Source organism: Nyctereutes procyonoides, unplaced genomic scaffold, assembly GCF_905146905.1.
Source record: "Nyctereutes procyonoides isolate TBG_1078 unplaced genomic scaffold, NYPRO_anot_genome, whole genome shotgun sequence".
Classification (NCBI taxonomy): domain Eukaryota; kingdom Metazoa; phylum Chordata; class Mammalia; order Carnivora; family Canidae; genus Nyctereutes; species Nyctereutes procyonoides.
Genome location: NW_026575052.1, coordinates 16,695,824 through 16,711,649, shown reverse-complemented (window position 1 = coordinate 16,711,649; position 15,826 = coordinate 16,695,824). Strand labels below are relative to the sequence as shown.

Here is a 15,826-nt window from a genome sequence, read left to right as displayed (position 1 = left end):
CAGCCTGGCTTGGCCCTGGAGCTCTCACCATTCGGGATTTCTGTGTCCAGGGCCACAGCTGTTTCATATGTCCAGCAGCGGGCCACATTACGGATGGTGTAGCCGCCTCCTCCCAGCATCAGCATAGGCAGGTTGAAGCTCTTCACAAACTCCACACACTTGGCGTGCCCTTCGGGGAAGAAAGGGTTTGTTGGATTACAGGAGCACCCAGCAGGACCCTGCCCACCCATCCCTATGCTACCTGGCCTCACCTTTGATCGTGAGATTGAAGCAACCTAACCGATCCCCAGACAGGGAGTCAGAGCCACACTGTAAGACCACCGCACTGGGCTGGAACATCTCCATCACTTTGGACATGACCTAAAAGGACACATCCCAGTAACCACCAGCTTGAAGAGGTTATGTGATGTTTGGGGCTGCAAAGGGTGGGTGCAGTACTTTGGCATCATTTACTCCTACCTTTCCACTCTCCCTCATGCTGGGTGGTAGGGAGCATCAGTCTGGGATTTCAATTTTCCAATTTGAAAGGCTCTCCAAGATCTTTCTAGCTCTAGTAATGCTGAACCTGGAACAGCCTCATCTTTCCCTTCCTTCACTGCCCAAGCTCCAGTGCCACTTCTGACTAGCTGCATCTGCCTTCAGTCCTACAGACTCTGTGCCTCATATTGTGAGGGGGCACTCACTTTCATCTTTCTCATTCTGACAAGATTTTGATATCACCTAGGACAAAGACCATATGTTGGGCTTCGCTGCTACCCTTACTATAAGGCATATAAGAAGCACTTCACTACCTGACCCTATTAGGTTAATAAGCCAGTAATGGTTCCTTGTGGCTTATAGACAAAGATTTAACTCCTCAGCTCAGCATTCAAGGCCCCCTTTGAAATCCTGACCCCAACATATGTTTCCCATCACATCCTTCAATGGTCCTCCCATATTTGAACTAGTCTAGATGCAGCTACATACTGGCACCTCTGTACTTCTGCTGGTGCTGTTCCCCCTGCTGAATGCCACCCCTGCTCTCCAGCCTCCACCTCCTTTACATAGGCAACTCATTTTTCAAAGTCCAGCTCAAATATCACCACCTCTGTGAAGTCATCTCTGACTACCCTCCCCCCAGCCCAGGCAGCCATTTGTCTCCCACCCTTCTGTTCATCTTGCAAAAACAGTAATGACCACACGCTGTCGTGTATATGCCTGCCTCCCGCAATGTAGACTGTGAGGTCTTCAAGGGTATGATTCATGTCTTAGATATTCTTGTATCCAACAGAGGGCCTGACCTACAGAAGGCATCAATAAATATTTGCATGAATTTCATTCCCCTAGCTGACCACACAGCATACAATCCAGGGTCAAAACACATCTCATTTCCCAACCAGCTTCTCGGGGTTGGGGGAGAAGTCCCTAGGTATGCTGGAGGTACTTTGCTACCCCTCCCTCAGACTAAGTCTGATTGCAGCCCGGGTGGTGGATAAGCCACTTACCGGCTTGAAAATGGCCTCATAGGACTCGTCATCGATCCCATCTCGGAGCGGGTAGTTAACAGCATAATACTTGCCTTTGCCAGCCCCAATATCCTAATCAAGAAGGACATTAAAGTAATAGTGAAAGATGAAGCTAGGAAGAAGTTCAAGATGGGGACTGGAAGGCTAAGGAAAGAGGCAGTGGTTCTGAGAGAGACAGGTGGGGCCCAGGAGATGAGCCAGGGACAGAACAGGGGCATCTTGGCTAATACCATCCCTCACACAGGCTCACACCTCTGGACACACCACTGAGCCTGCGCCCAGGCTGAGAACTATTTATGGAGCCAGAGATGGAATACCCTACCCCATAGCACAAGACCTCACCTTTGGATTGGGTTAGAGCTGCTGGTTGGCTGGGTCACAGAACTAACACTCACCCTGGGACAACCTTTTCCTCCCCAGAGAAGGCAGAAGAGTTCTTTAGAATTGGAAATGCCCACTTAAAAAAAAAGAAAGAAAGAAAAAAAAAAAGGAAATACCCACTTACTCTAGTGCTTGCCACAGCAAACAAATGAACTAGTGCCACTCTTTCACCAGAGGGCTACATGGAAAAGGGCTTGTTTCATATTCATGATAATAGAAGCAGATACAAGAGTTTGATGAGTTGGCTTCCAAGGACTCTTATCCTGAGATCTACTGATGGGCTTCTGTAAGGGGAGGTGTCTGTTATTAACTATTCACTATCAGACACAAAAGGTTTCCTATACTTTCTTGAGGACAGAGTCCATAGCTTGCAGTCAGATGATCAAGGGGAAAGGTTAAGAACCCTTGAGATGGTCCATAAGAATCCCAATTCCTAGCCCACTGGAGTGAACCTGATGTTTCTAGCCTAAAATTCAAGTCCTATGGGACATCTGAGTAGTGTAACGTAACTTAGCTATGGCCAGGAGGGACCTCTCATGAGAGCCCTATCCCTCTCTTCCTCCAGAATAAGGAAGGAAGGCGATCAGGGCAGGTACCCTAGGCTGGGGTATGATGTCCTGAATGGCTAAAGAGGCAGGAGTGGTTTCTGGTGACATGAGATAGGAGAGTTAGAGCTGGCAGCTGAGGGTGAGCTGGTAGGCCCCTGAAGGGAGTTCTCACCCGTAGGTCCCCAGTTCCTGGGAAGTACTCTCCGTATTTATGAAAGGACACAGTCATGACCCGGTCTGTGGTATAGAAGGCCTCTTCCACGCCATCGCCGTGGTGAATATCAATGTCAATATACAGCACCCTCTGGTGATACCTAGGATCAGAAGGGGGTCAGGGGTCTGGGGGCTCTCTGGGAATGGGACGCGCCAAGGGCGCCAGGTCCCAGCTTACCGGGCTGGCTGCCTCCCTCAGGTATCTCTAAGCACCAGAGACGTGGAAACTGGCTGAAGGAAGGTGGAAGAGCGGCAGGGTGTCTCCAGAGGCCTGACCAAGCCGACCAAGTCCGATCTTCCTACTCTACAGCCAGGGTCAACTCCAGCCACACAGGGACACTTTGGAGGCAGGATCTGAGCAGCGCCTGCCCCTGATCTTGCCGTGGGCTCAGATCAAACCAGGACCCCGTCAAGGAGAGGATGGCCAGAGACACTCACTGAACACAATCCTAGCCAACACACTGCTAGGAAAAGTAAACTAGGGAGGCAAGCCCATGGGGAGAGGGAAGTGGGAACCTGGCCTAAGGTGCTCCTCCAAGAGACAAGGCCAGGCAGGCATACTTTAGCAGTTCCAGGATGGCCAAGACGATATCATTGACGTAACAGAAGCCAGATGCCTCAGACTTCTTTGCATGGTGCAGCCCCCCGGCCCAATTCACAGCGATGTCTGTCTGCTGCTTATTCAATTTCACAGCACTCGCTGGGTATGAGAGCAAACACAAGACTGTTAGCAAACCATCTTCTCCCTTTCCCCAAGAAGCCCAGAGAACCAGTGAGAGGTAGGACCTATCAGACAACTGGACTGTACGATCCAGAGGCCAGTCCTCTCCCTCCTTCCCTATTCCAACAGAGAGTAAATATGACCCTGGCTACTCTAAACAACTTTTTTCCAAACTGAGGGTGGTAACCCATCAGTAAACCTTAAAATTGGTTTAATGGGTCATGATTAGTATGTGTGTACTAAACAAAACAGACTAGGATAAAATAACAGTAAAGGTAAATGCTCTTCTGTGAAACTGGCTTCTGAGCAAGAATGTGCATGCAGAACCTCAACTGCGTGTAAATGTATTTATTACTGGGGTTCATGGTCAAAAAATGATGAAGATACTGACTGAAGGTATCAGAAGCTCCAAGTACAAACTGGCCCCAGAAGCTAGAGAAATAGACACTTGTGTAATCAGGTGCATTTGTGGCAGTGTAATTCTAACAGCAATAAAAACATGGAACAAGTCAAGTGATCCAACAAGAGGGGACTGACCAACAAAGTTGGTCCATAACATGGAATAATCATGTAGCCACTAGAAATCATGCTATAGTCTACTAGAACTAAAGAAATTTTAAAGATTTACTAAGTAAAAGATGCAGACACAAAACTATACACATGTGACACATTTTTGCAAAATACAGATGTATATGTTTTATCCACATATATACACACAGAAAAAAGAATGGATATATAAACACCTAAATGGTAATAGCGATTATCTGTGGACAGCGTGATTGTGGGCAACTTTTTCCTGTGCACATCTTTGTTCTCTCTGAGATTATATTGGGAGCCAAAGGGGAGAGGAGAGGAAATAAGGATCATAGGAAAATAAATATTTGTTAAGAAAGGGTTTAGAGTAATCATAGAGGTAATCTAGAAGTTAATAATGGAAGTGGGAGATATGTGGGGACTATTTCTGACCTCTAAAGGTAATTACTATGGTCTTTTGTAAGACACAGATGGTGACACTTCCCATTTTTATAGCACTTTGCAGTCTGCAAATTGCTTCTATGTACAGCATCTTCACAACCCCATGAGGTCCGCAGGGAATTCCAGTATTTAAGATCTCTTGATAGGAGAGGACAGTCAAGGACACCTGTCAGTACCATGTCAGAGACTGAACCTAGGCTTGGACTGAACCAGAAGGATATTTTAAAGACGTAAGGTAAAAACTCATAGGACCATTTAAAGGGTCCCAGATCAGCCCCACTGGGACAGCGGCCTAAAAGGCAGGCCTCACTAGTACAACCCAGCACAGCCCGTGAGGAGGGAGGTATATTCCTTACCCACAGAGCCACCAGTAGATAACTGACAGAATTCAAACAGGCCATCAAATACTGGACAGTCCTCACCGACGTTGACTTGAAAGACATAAGGGAAAGGTTAGTTTCCACAATTCCTTTAGTTTTTGTTTACACATATGAGCCTATAGGGCGGGGGGAACCCACAGAATTTGGATTCAGAAGGCTTGGTCTAGTTCAGGCTCTACTTACTGATTCTTTTTTTTTTTTTTAAGACTTTATTTATTTATTCATGAGAGACACAGAGAGAGAGGCAGAGACACAGGCAGAGGGAGAAGCAGGCTCCATGAAAGGAGCCCGATGTGGGACTCAATCCCAGGTCTCCAGGGTCACACCCTGGGCCGAAGGCAGCACTAAACCGCTGAGCCACCAGGGCTGCCCTACTTACTGATTCTGTGACTGGATCAAGTCATTTAACTTCTCAGAGCTTTGGCTCATTACCTTTAAGTAGCAACCATGATATCTGCCTCACCTAAATGTTGAGAAGATTAACAGAAGTCTTACTGGGGAAGAATACAGCAAGTAAGTACTTGGAAAATGTTAGCTCTTTCCTCGAGGGAGAAAATTGAGCTACTTATTCCTGGGTTGGTTCAGATCTCACTCCAGCTGACTAACAAGGCAGAGAAAAACTGAGACCTATATAACTATCATCCACTGAATGCTTAACAATGTGCCAGACACTGTGCTAAAGGCTTTAGATACCTCGCACAACCTTCTAAGGTGAGATTTGGTCCTATTTTATAAATGAGGAAACCAGCTCAGAGACGTGAACTCCTAATAAATAGCAGAGGCGATCTTAAACATTGGTCTGCCTGCCCTAAAAGCCCATGAAAATATACTCAGGCCTTCTCCCCAATAATTTCATATACAATCTCATTTGATCCTCATCACAACCCCATGAGTTGGACAAGACACATCAACCCCGCTGTCCAGAGGAACAAACAGATCCAGAGAATTAAGCGACCTGCCCATAGTTACATAAGGAGGCAGTGGCAGAGCCAGAATGAGAGTCCAGGTGTCTCGACTCCCAAGTCCAGGGCTCTTGCTACTACACCCAAGTAACAACTGGAGTCAAGTTATTTCCGGCCTAAAGGGGCAAAAGTCCAAACTAACACATAATGAGGAAACACATGCAAACAGTGATGCAAATGAACCGAGAAGCTGAGAGGCAGGAAAGGAAGCACACCTGAGGGCTGTAGAGTCACAGAGCTAGGGAGGAACCTCAGGGCTCCGAGTCTCCTCTCCTAGAAAAGGAAGCTATGAGGGGTGCCTGGGGGGCTCAGTCAGTTGAGCATCCGACTCTTGGTTTCACCTCAGGGCCAGATGAGGCTCTGAGGCTCAGCACAGAGGCTGCTCAAGATTCTCTCCCTCTCTCTCCCCCTCAGTCCACTCTCCTCAAGCAGTCTCTCTCACATAAACAAAATCTTTAAAAAAACAACCAAAAAAAAAGGAAACTATTGAGACATGAATGATACACAGGAAATTACAGGCAGGGTAGGCTAGACCCTTATCCCTTGCTCTGGCCTTCCTATTGCACTTGCTGTCAACTGGGGTTCCCCACATAGAGCAAGGAGGAGCCCTAGGAGGAGGGTAGCAGAGCCCAGCTCAGACTGTGGTAACCCACTGAGACGGCTGAAGCTCAGTCTGCAGTAACTACACACGCTACCCACTCTGGCACTGGCCTAGACTGAGAGGGCTCCCTGCCAAGACAAGCGCTCTGGGGAAGTGTGGCCTGCAGAAGGGGGTGAGCAGTAGTTGGTAGCTATCACCCTCACTCCCCAGTTGAGCACCAGGAGGCTGTGTCAATAAGAACTTTGGTCCCTGGGGCCAGTATCCTTATCCACTGGCAACCGACTGCCCCTTCCAGCTGCTTCCTCCTTCATTGGGTTTGGCCTGCCTAGGTTTCCAGAGTTTTGCTTATACTCCCATCTGGGATATGGAGCCACCATGGGAGGAAATGGTTGTTTTATTTACGTTTTATTTTTATTATTATTATTATTTTTTAAAATATTTTATTTATTTATTCATGAGAGACACAGAGAGAAAGAGAGAAAGAAAGAGGCAGAGACACAGGTAGAGGGAGAAGCAGGCTCCATGCAGGGAGACTGACGTGGGACTCGATCCTGGGATTCCAGGATCATTCCCTGGGCCGAAGGCAGGCGCTAAACTGCTGAGCCACCCAGGCGTCCCTTTATTATTATTTTTAAGTAAGCTCTATACCCAACATGAGGCTGGAACTCACGACTCTCAGACTGAGAGTTGCGTACTCTATGGACTAGGCCAGCCAGATGGCCCAGGAAATGGTTTAGATAGGAGAAAAAAATATTTTCCTTCAGGCCCCAAACCAACATGTGGCTCAAAGAGCCAGCCCATTATTCTCAGCTCAACAAGCTGTGTGACTGGAGATGGAAAGGGGGGAAGGGACTGAAGACCCTCACTTGTGCTCATCTGTGAAATTAGGGAGGACTTTTCTATGGGTTTCTCTCTTCCCACTACAAATATGTTTCTTACTCTTAGGCTGGTGTTAGAATGAAGGGAGCAACAGTGGGTGAGAGATGGGAGAGCAGAGGGAGATGGGGAAGGCGGTAAAAAGCACACTGCAGAAAGAGATGCATGGGATTAACAGGGACTTCAGGAGAGGGCTTGTACCACTGTGGTGCTATAATGGGGGGCGGGGAGTGGAGGGTAAGAGAGAAGGGTGTGTGATCAAGGGGAGGCGACCAAGGGTGCTTCAACTATATTGGTAATGTTTTCTTTATTAGGCTGGGAGTGGGTAGTTGGATGTTCATTCTATTACTTTTTATACTTTTGTGTGGAAACATTCCATTCTCCATTCTACCACTACCTTGCTGGGTGATTCTGGGAAAGTCATTTCACTTCAGTTTATGTATCTATAAAATAGACAACAATATCTCTAAATTCTACCACCATAATTCCCCTTTATCATTTTTCCACCATGTTTCACATTCTGATAAACTATCTGGCCAAAAAACCCAAAACTGCATTTATTGATGTTTGAACCCATTTTATTTATTTATTACTATTTTTAAGAAGGCCTGAGCCCAACAGGCCATGAGCTCCCTGGCAGGCAAAGGCTGGCTGATAGGGGACCAAGTGCAAATGGGCAGATCGAGCCAGGCTGTCAGGGAGCTCACTGTACATCATGGTCCCATTTTAACTAATTAAAATATTAGGTCAGAACTTTTTTTTTTAAAGATTTTATTTCTTTATTCATGAGAGATAGAGAGACTGAGATAATAGGCAGAGGGAGAAGCAGGCTCCCCGCGGGGAGCCCAATGTAGGACTCAATCCCAGGACCCTGGGATCATGACCTGAGCCAAAGGCAGATGCTCAACCACTAAGCCACCCAAGCGTCCTAGGTCAGAACTTCTGATCAAGATTCTCAAGGTCTCAAAATGACCACAAAATGTCTATTACATTCTAGCCAAGAGCAAGGAAACCTAACTTACTTTTAGTCTTATTACACATATACCTTGCTAGGTTAGATATTGGTAATATAATAAAAGAGCTTGGCTCTCACATCCCTGTTATTGTCTCTGTAGATACCCCTGGTTATACAGCACTTCACTAAATGACATCTTTCTATAACCCTATGGATCAAGTCAGTAAGGTGCCTTAAAGTCCTTAGAGAGTTTCATCCTTCCAAATCCATCCTCAATGATAGAAAATCCCAGACCTAATTTTTTTTTAAAAGATTTTATTTATTTATTTGAGAGAGAGCAAGCAAGAGAGAGAAAGAGCAGGGGGAGGGGCAGAGGGAGAGAGAAGCAGATTCCCCACTAAGCAGGGACCCCGGCGTGAAGCTTGATCCCGGGACTCCAGGATCATGACCTGAGCTAAAGGCAGACGCTTAACCCACTGAGCCACCCAGGTGCCCCCCAGATCGATCGATCGATCGATCTATCTATCTACTTACTTATTTGTGGGAGGGACTCAATTTTATTTATTTATTTATTTATTCATGAGAGACACACACAGAGAGGGAGAGACACAGGCAGAGGGAGAAGCAGGCTCCTTGTAGGGAGCTCAATGTGGGACTCGATCCCAGGACTCCAGGATCATGCGCTGAGCTGAAGGCAGACGCCCAACCACTGAACCACCCAGCCGTCCCCAGACCTAATCTTTTAATACACAACCTTAGAATGCTAGTTTCAGGAAAACTGGAGCAAACTGGGAGCCAGACCCAAACCTGGGCATTCCTCAGGGCCTAATATTTTATGTCTGCTTTGACAGATTTGAAAATAATGAAAGTAATATGTCATCAGAGCAAAAGTTACTATTCATTGACAGTCCGTGCTCTCACTTATATCCCCCCAACCTCCACTATGAAATAGTCATTACTGTCTTTCTTTTTTTCAGGATTTTATTTATTTATTCATGAGAGACACAGAGAGAGAGACAGAGACATAGGCAGAGGGAGAAGCAAGTTCCCCATGGGGAACCTGATGAGGAACTGGATCCCAGGACCCTGGGATCACACCCTGACCCAAAGGCAGATGCTCAACCACTGAACCACCCAGGTGTCCCTTCCTTTAAAAAAAAAAAAAAAAAAGATTTTATTTATTTAATTGAGAGAGAGCATGTGTGAGGTAGGGGGCAGAGGGAGAAGGAGAAGGACAAGCAGACTCCCCACTGAGCAAGAAGCCCAACTCAGGGCTGGAGCCCAACTCAGGGACCTAAGCCAAAGACAGACACTTAAATGACTGAGCCACCCACCCATGTGCCCCTGTCTTTCTTTTAAAGAAAAGAAAACAAGTGTGCCTGGATGGTACAGTCAGTTTAGCACCTGGCTCTTGGTTTGGGCTTGTGTCATGATCTCAGGATCATGAGATCAGGCCCTATATCGGGCTCTGGGCTCAGCAGCACAGTCTGCATGAGATTCACTCTCCATCTCCCTCTGCCTCTACCCCTACATAAGCACACTCTCTCTTAAATAAAAAAATCTTTAAAAACTAAATAAAGAAAAGAAAATAGGCTCAGAGAGGCTAGGTGCTTGCTTAAGAACACACAGCAGCTAAGTAGTAGAGCTAAAGAATTCAAACCACGACATCAAAGCTCATTTTCTCTCTTCAACACCAAGCTCCTTCTCTAATGAGAATCCTCTCTGCTGACAGTGGAGCCTGATCAGTGGCCTAAATAGGTTATGAGAAGCCCTAAAGCCATCCAGAGCAAAGGAAGGAATTTGTCTCATCTTGAAAGCAAATAAGATCTTGTCAATTCAAAGAGCAAATACTGCACTTAGAGGGGACAGTACTGGGATGCCTGGGTGGCTCAGCGGTTAAGTGTCTGCCTTCAGCTTGGGGCATAATCCCGGGTCTGGGGATGGAGTCCCACATCAGGCTTCCTGCATGGAGCCTGCTTCTCCCTCTGCCTGTGTCTCTGCCTCTCCTTCTCTCTCTGTGTCTCTCATGAATAAATAAATAAAATCTTAAAAAAAAAAAAAAAAAAAGAGGGGACAGTATTGTTGTAGGTGGTAAAGAAGCTTGATGCTTTAAAAAAAGTCTCTGTGGCTCTGTAATCATTACAACTACACAATTATTGTAACAAATAAACTTTCTGCCTTGGGAATCAGACTACCTTGTGGCCAGTAGCAACAAGTGCCACAGATTTGCTGATATTACAAGTTCAATAAAGTGTTGTTATGTGAAGAAAAAAAAAAGATTTGCTGATATTTCAAAATAAGCTGTTATAAGCTGACCAAAACTACTGGAAAAAAAAAATTTCTTCTGGACAATGTTGCTTCATTGTTTTATTATATGAGATATCAGGTGCTGAGAGAAAATTTCTAATATAACACAAGGGAGAAGTCACATAACAGTTTTTCTCCCGAATTTCAACACATTTTCTCCCTTAGCTGAAACAATCCCCATGATTCCTATAAACCGAGTGTAGCTTCTGAGATGCCACCTGTTCTGAGCTTCAAGTCTCAGGAAGCAGGAGCAAAATCACTTCAACTCAAAGATCACATCAGCAGCAGCCCCGGTGGTGCAGCGGTTTAGCACCGCCTGCAGCCTCGGGTGTGATCCTGGAGACCCAGGATCGAGTCCCACATCGGGCTTCCTGCATGGAGCCTGCTTCTCCCTCTGCCTGTGTCTCTGCCTCTCTCTTCGCTCTCTCTGAATGAATAAATAAATAAATCTTAAAAAAAAAAACAACATATCATCTAGAGTCTAAGTGGCCACTCAATTTTCAATTAACACTCACAAAAATGAGAACAGTTAAACTTGTATGGGATGACACCCAGTCCATTTTACAGAAATCTGAGGGAAAGTGACTTGCCTGGTCAGTTAAGTGTCAGAGCTGGGGCTTCTATCTCCTATGTCTCTCTACCACATCAGTGCTTTTTCCATAACAACATTTACAGTTTCCTTGGCATAGTATTGTGAATCTAACTAGACAAAGATCAAACTCTATTCCTTATAATCAAGATACAAGGAAAACCAGACTTGAGAAAAAAGCAGCACTTTGGCATCCTTCAGAGGCAGGGGAAATTAAGCGTCAGCTGAATAGGAGATACTAGGGAAGACAGGGTAGACTTCTACAATTCAAAGGTAGATCCAGGGGCACCTGGGTGGCTCAATTGGTCAAGTGTCTGCCTTTGGCTCAGGTCATGATCTCAGGGTCCTGGGAGTAAGCCTACATCCAGTTCCCTGCTCAGCGAAGTCTGCTTCTCCTTCTGCCTCTGTCCCTCCTGACAGCTCATGCTCACTCATTCGCTCTCTCACAAATAAATAAATAAAATCTTAAAAAAAAAAAAAAATCAAAGGCAGACCTGACTGGGGCCTTGAGAGTAAGGAGGGAACAGAATGGACTTACATCTCTGCATCTGCTTACTGTACTCAGACATGTTATCTGGGCGGATGGAGCGCAAGAATTTAATGTAGTCATCACTGTGGTACTTGGTCATCTCCTCGGCATTGGCTTTGTGAGGGCGCTAGAGGGCAGAGGGGAGAAAGGACGTGTTATTCCTGACCGTGGCCAGTCTTCACCCAGTCTACTCTGAACACCTGTATCAGCCTAGCACTGAGCTAGGTGCTGTAAAGGTGAGGGGAGGGAAAAAAACAAACAAACAAAGACACTGATTAGATTAAAGCCTCAGGAAATTTACAGTCTAATTAGGCACATAAGATTATCAAATGAGATTCAGTATCAGAAGACCCTGACTGCAACTCAAGCTCTGTTGCTTAGATAAGTCTATCTAGTGAGCCTCAATTTTCTCATTTACTAAACAGGAACAACTTCTACCTCACAGGGATCACGAGAATTGGATGAGATGTTGAATCTCTTTGTAAACTGTGAAGTGCTTTACAAACTCTTCATTCTTTTTAATTCCAAATAATACAATACATAGTTATGGGCCAAATGGCTCTAAGAGTTTGAGGAAAAAGGGTGACTAATAATAATTGAAATATGAAATCTTTTATAAATCACCATCACACCAACAATTCTGATTGTACCCTCCCCATTGAAACTTCCTTGACATGGTAATTTCCAGAATGTTATCCTAACATTCTGATTCATCTTTCCCTTTTTTATTTTTATTTTTTCATCTTTCCCTTTTTAAAAACCTCTTTTCTTCCTCCCATCTCTTAAAGGTAGGTCTTCTTCTAAGATGACCCTCTGCTTTTCTTTTCTAGCTACCAATACCTTTCTAGTTTATAAAAAACATTTTCTTTCTTTTTTTTTTTAAGATTTCATTTATTTATTTATGAGTGACACAGAGAGAGAAAGAAAGGCAGAGACAGGCAGAGGCAGAAGCAGACTCCATGCAGGGAGCCTGATGTGGGACTTGATCCTGAGACTCCAGGACCATGCCCTGGGCCAAAGGCAGGTGCTAAACCGCTGAGGTCACCCAGGGACCCCATAAAGCATTTTCAATACATATCTAACATTGTTTACCCTAAGTCAGGCATTGTATGCTATTTTGTGATCCTTACCACAACTTCTTAAACTCCATACTATTATTAACCTCACTTTGCCCCCAGGGAAGTTAAGTAATTTGTCCAAGGTTACACCGCTGGAAAATTGACTAGGAACCCAGAGGTCTGGCTGCAGGCACTACCTGACTCTTGTTTAATCCTCACTTAATATAAGGAGGAATGTAAGAATAAAAGATGGATACTGTTCTATAGAACACAGTCATAGTGAAAGCAGCAAGACATGGCCCCAAATACTAAATTGCTTTTTCTATATTAAGCCTTTTACCCTCACAGCAATGTTGCGGACAGAGCTTTGATTATCCCTTCTACATAGATACCTGCCCAGACTCACTCCATCTTGCTTTCTGCTCTGAGCTCCAGATTCACAATTCCAACAGCTTCTCAGCCAGCCCCACTTGTGAATCCTAGCGGCACTTCAAATTCAACTGGATCTAACAACTTATAGAGAGCCCAAAGGCATTCAAATTTAACTTCACTTCCAGACTTCTCTTTTACTATTTTTGTTAATGACACCAACGTCCACTCAGGCTGCAAAACTAAATGTAATCCTTAATTCCACCCTCTTTGACTTCCATTTCAATCCACTGCCTATCCCCTTCATTATAGGTACTCCATAATCTTGACTGCATCCAGCACCTTATTTCTCCTATGCTCTTCTTTCCCAGTGTTCCCATCCTCACTACCATCCACCCAGTTGCTCAAGACAGAAGCCACCCTTAATTTTGCATTCCTCATCTACTACATTCAACAAGGACAAAGCCCATTTCAAAAGCTGCCCCTTTTATGAAGTAAAAACAAATCTTGCTCTAAGAACCTATCTTCATCCCAGGCCACAAAGTTCCAAGAAATGTGACCACACAGCCAAAAATCACAAAACATGCAAGGAAACAAAGCACTAAGAGTGAGAGCTAATAGAAACAACAAATAGCAGAAAAAGATTTACAGATAACTTGGATATATGATTAATTAAAAAAATGCATAACATTTCTATATGCAAATAAATCTAAGTATAAAATTTTATTTTTACTTTTATTATTTTTTAAGGTTTTTTTTTTTAAAGATTTTTTTTTGTTTATTCATGAGAGACACAGAGAGAGAGAGAGGCAGAGACACAGGCAGAGGGAGCAGCAGGCTCCACGCAGGGAGTCCGACGTGGGACTTGATCCCAGGTCCCCAGGATCAGGCCCTGGGCTGAAGGCAGTGCTTAAACCACTGAGCCACCCTGGCTGCGCTATAAGGAGAAATTTATAAAACTTTAGACTGATAGTCAAAATCTCAACTATTCATCAACAGTTGAATGGATAAACTGTGGTATACTTTACAATAAAATACTACAAAACAATTAATATGAACAAACTACAATAAAGAGATATCGTATAATTCCCCTTATATAAAGTTTGGCAAAATTGAACTATACTGTTTAGGAATACATATTTAGGTAATTAAATGATGAGTGAGCAGCAATTAATAGAAAAGTCAGGATTCTGGTTATATTCTGCAGCAAAAGAAGCTGTGATAAGGAAAGGACAAAGGCAAGGTTCTGAAGTACTGTCAATGTTCTACTTCTTGCACTAATTGTTGTTTACATGCATGTTTACTGTATATTTGTTAAATTGCACATTTGTTTTATACACTTCTGTACATGTATTATATTTTACAATAACAAAGTTAAAAGAAGTGTTTATAGAAGACATTTTAAAAGACTTAATTAAGGGCAGCCTGGGTGGCTCAGCGGTTTAGCGCCGCCTTCAGTCCAGAGCCTGATCCTGGGGACCCGGGATCGAGTCCCACGTCGGACTCCCTGCGTGGAGCCTGCTTTTCCCTCTGCCTGTGTCTCTGCCTCTCTCTCTCTCTGTGTCTCTCATGAATAAATAAATAAAATCTTTTAAAAAATTAAAAGCTTTATAGGGGGAATGCCTGGGTGGCTCAGCGGTTGAGCATCTGCCTTTGGCTCAGGGCATGATCCCTGTCTCAGGATTGAGTCCCACATTGGGTTCCCTGTGAGGAACCTGCTTCTCTCTCTGCTGTGTCTCTGCCTCTTTCTGTGTCTCTCATGAATAAATAAATAAAATATTTTTTTTTAAAAAAAAGGCTTTATGGGGGGGCGCCTAGCTGACTCTGTCAGTAGAGCATGTGGCTCTTGGTCTTGGGGTCGTGAGTTCAGGTTCCATGTTGGGCATAGAGTTTACTTAAAAAATAAAAACAGTTTAAAAAGATAAAAGCTTTATAGGTTTGCTTTCACGTATATGTATTTACTATATTTAGAATTGATTTGTCAATATGGTTTGAGGTAGGAATCCACTGAAATTTTTCCCTTGTATTGTCCTAGCTGATTTACTGAAAAGTCTGTTGTTTCCCCATTGATCTAAGTGCCAGCTCTTTTATGTATGAGAGGTCCATATTTGTTCATTCATTCCACAAATACTTAGTAAGCACCAGCTTTATGCCAAGCAGTGTGTATGGGTCTGTTTCTGGGCTCTGTGTTCTGTTGACTTGGTCTGTTTATTACCCCATATGCCAATACCGAGTGGCTTAATTATAATGGTTCTTCGGTTCCTTCTTGATACCTAGTAGCACAAGTCCTTCCACTTTGTTCTTTAAAAAAAAAAAAAAGTGACTTGCGGGACACATGGGTGGCTTAGCGTTTGAGCGTCTGTCTTTGGCTCAGGGCGTGATCCCGGGGTTCTGGGATCGAGTCCCACATCAGGCTCTCTGTGAGAAGCAAGCAGATAAAAAAACAGGCAGAGGGAGAAGCAGGCTCCCTGCAGGGAGCCTGATGTGGGACTTGATCCTGGAGCGCCAGGATCATGCCCTGAGCCAAAGGCAGATGCTCAATCGCTGAGCCACCCAGGCATCCCCCCATAAAGCTTTTAAAGGATGAACTTAGGAGAAGACCCTAAGGGTTGAGGATTTTATTTTCTTTTCTCTTTTCTTTCTTTCTTTCTTTCTTTCTTTTCTCTTTTCTTTCTTTCTCTCTTTTTTAGTAATCTTCACAGCTAACATGGGGCTCAAACTCACGATCTGGAGATAAAGAGTTGCATGCTCTTCTGACTAAACTAGTCAGGTGCCCCAAGGGAAGGATTTCTAGAGACACAAATGCACTTATAACGGAAACAATTAATAAATATGACTATATTAAAATCAGTAATTT

General features: G+C 44.3%; 1 protein-coding gene across 1 annotated transcript in view; it reads right to left on the bottom strand.

Annotated features, from left to right (window-relative positions):
• The window catches only part of HDAC1 (histone deacetylase 1), a 33,420-nt gene that overhangs the window by 2,722 nt on the left and 14,872 nt on the right, over nt 1-15,826 (bottom strand). Inside the window, exons 3-9 of the mRNA XM_055331975.1 lie at nt 11,552-11,669; nt 4,700-4,774; nt 3,209-3,347; nt 2,607-2,748; nt 1,485-1,577; nt 252-360; nt 29-169 (exon numbers count right to left, since the gene is read on the bottom strand). Coding sequence (XP_055187950.1) covers nt 29-169; nt 252-360; nt 1,485-1,577; nt 2,607-2,748; nt 3,209-3,347; nt 4,700-4,774; nt 11,552-11,669 — 817 coding nt within the window. The remainder of the gene's footprint in view (nt 1-28; nt 170-251; nt 361-1,484; nt 1,578-2,606; nt 2,749-3,208; nt 3,348-4,699; nt 4,775-11,551; nt 11,670-15,826) is intronic.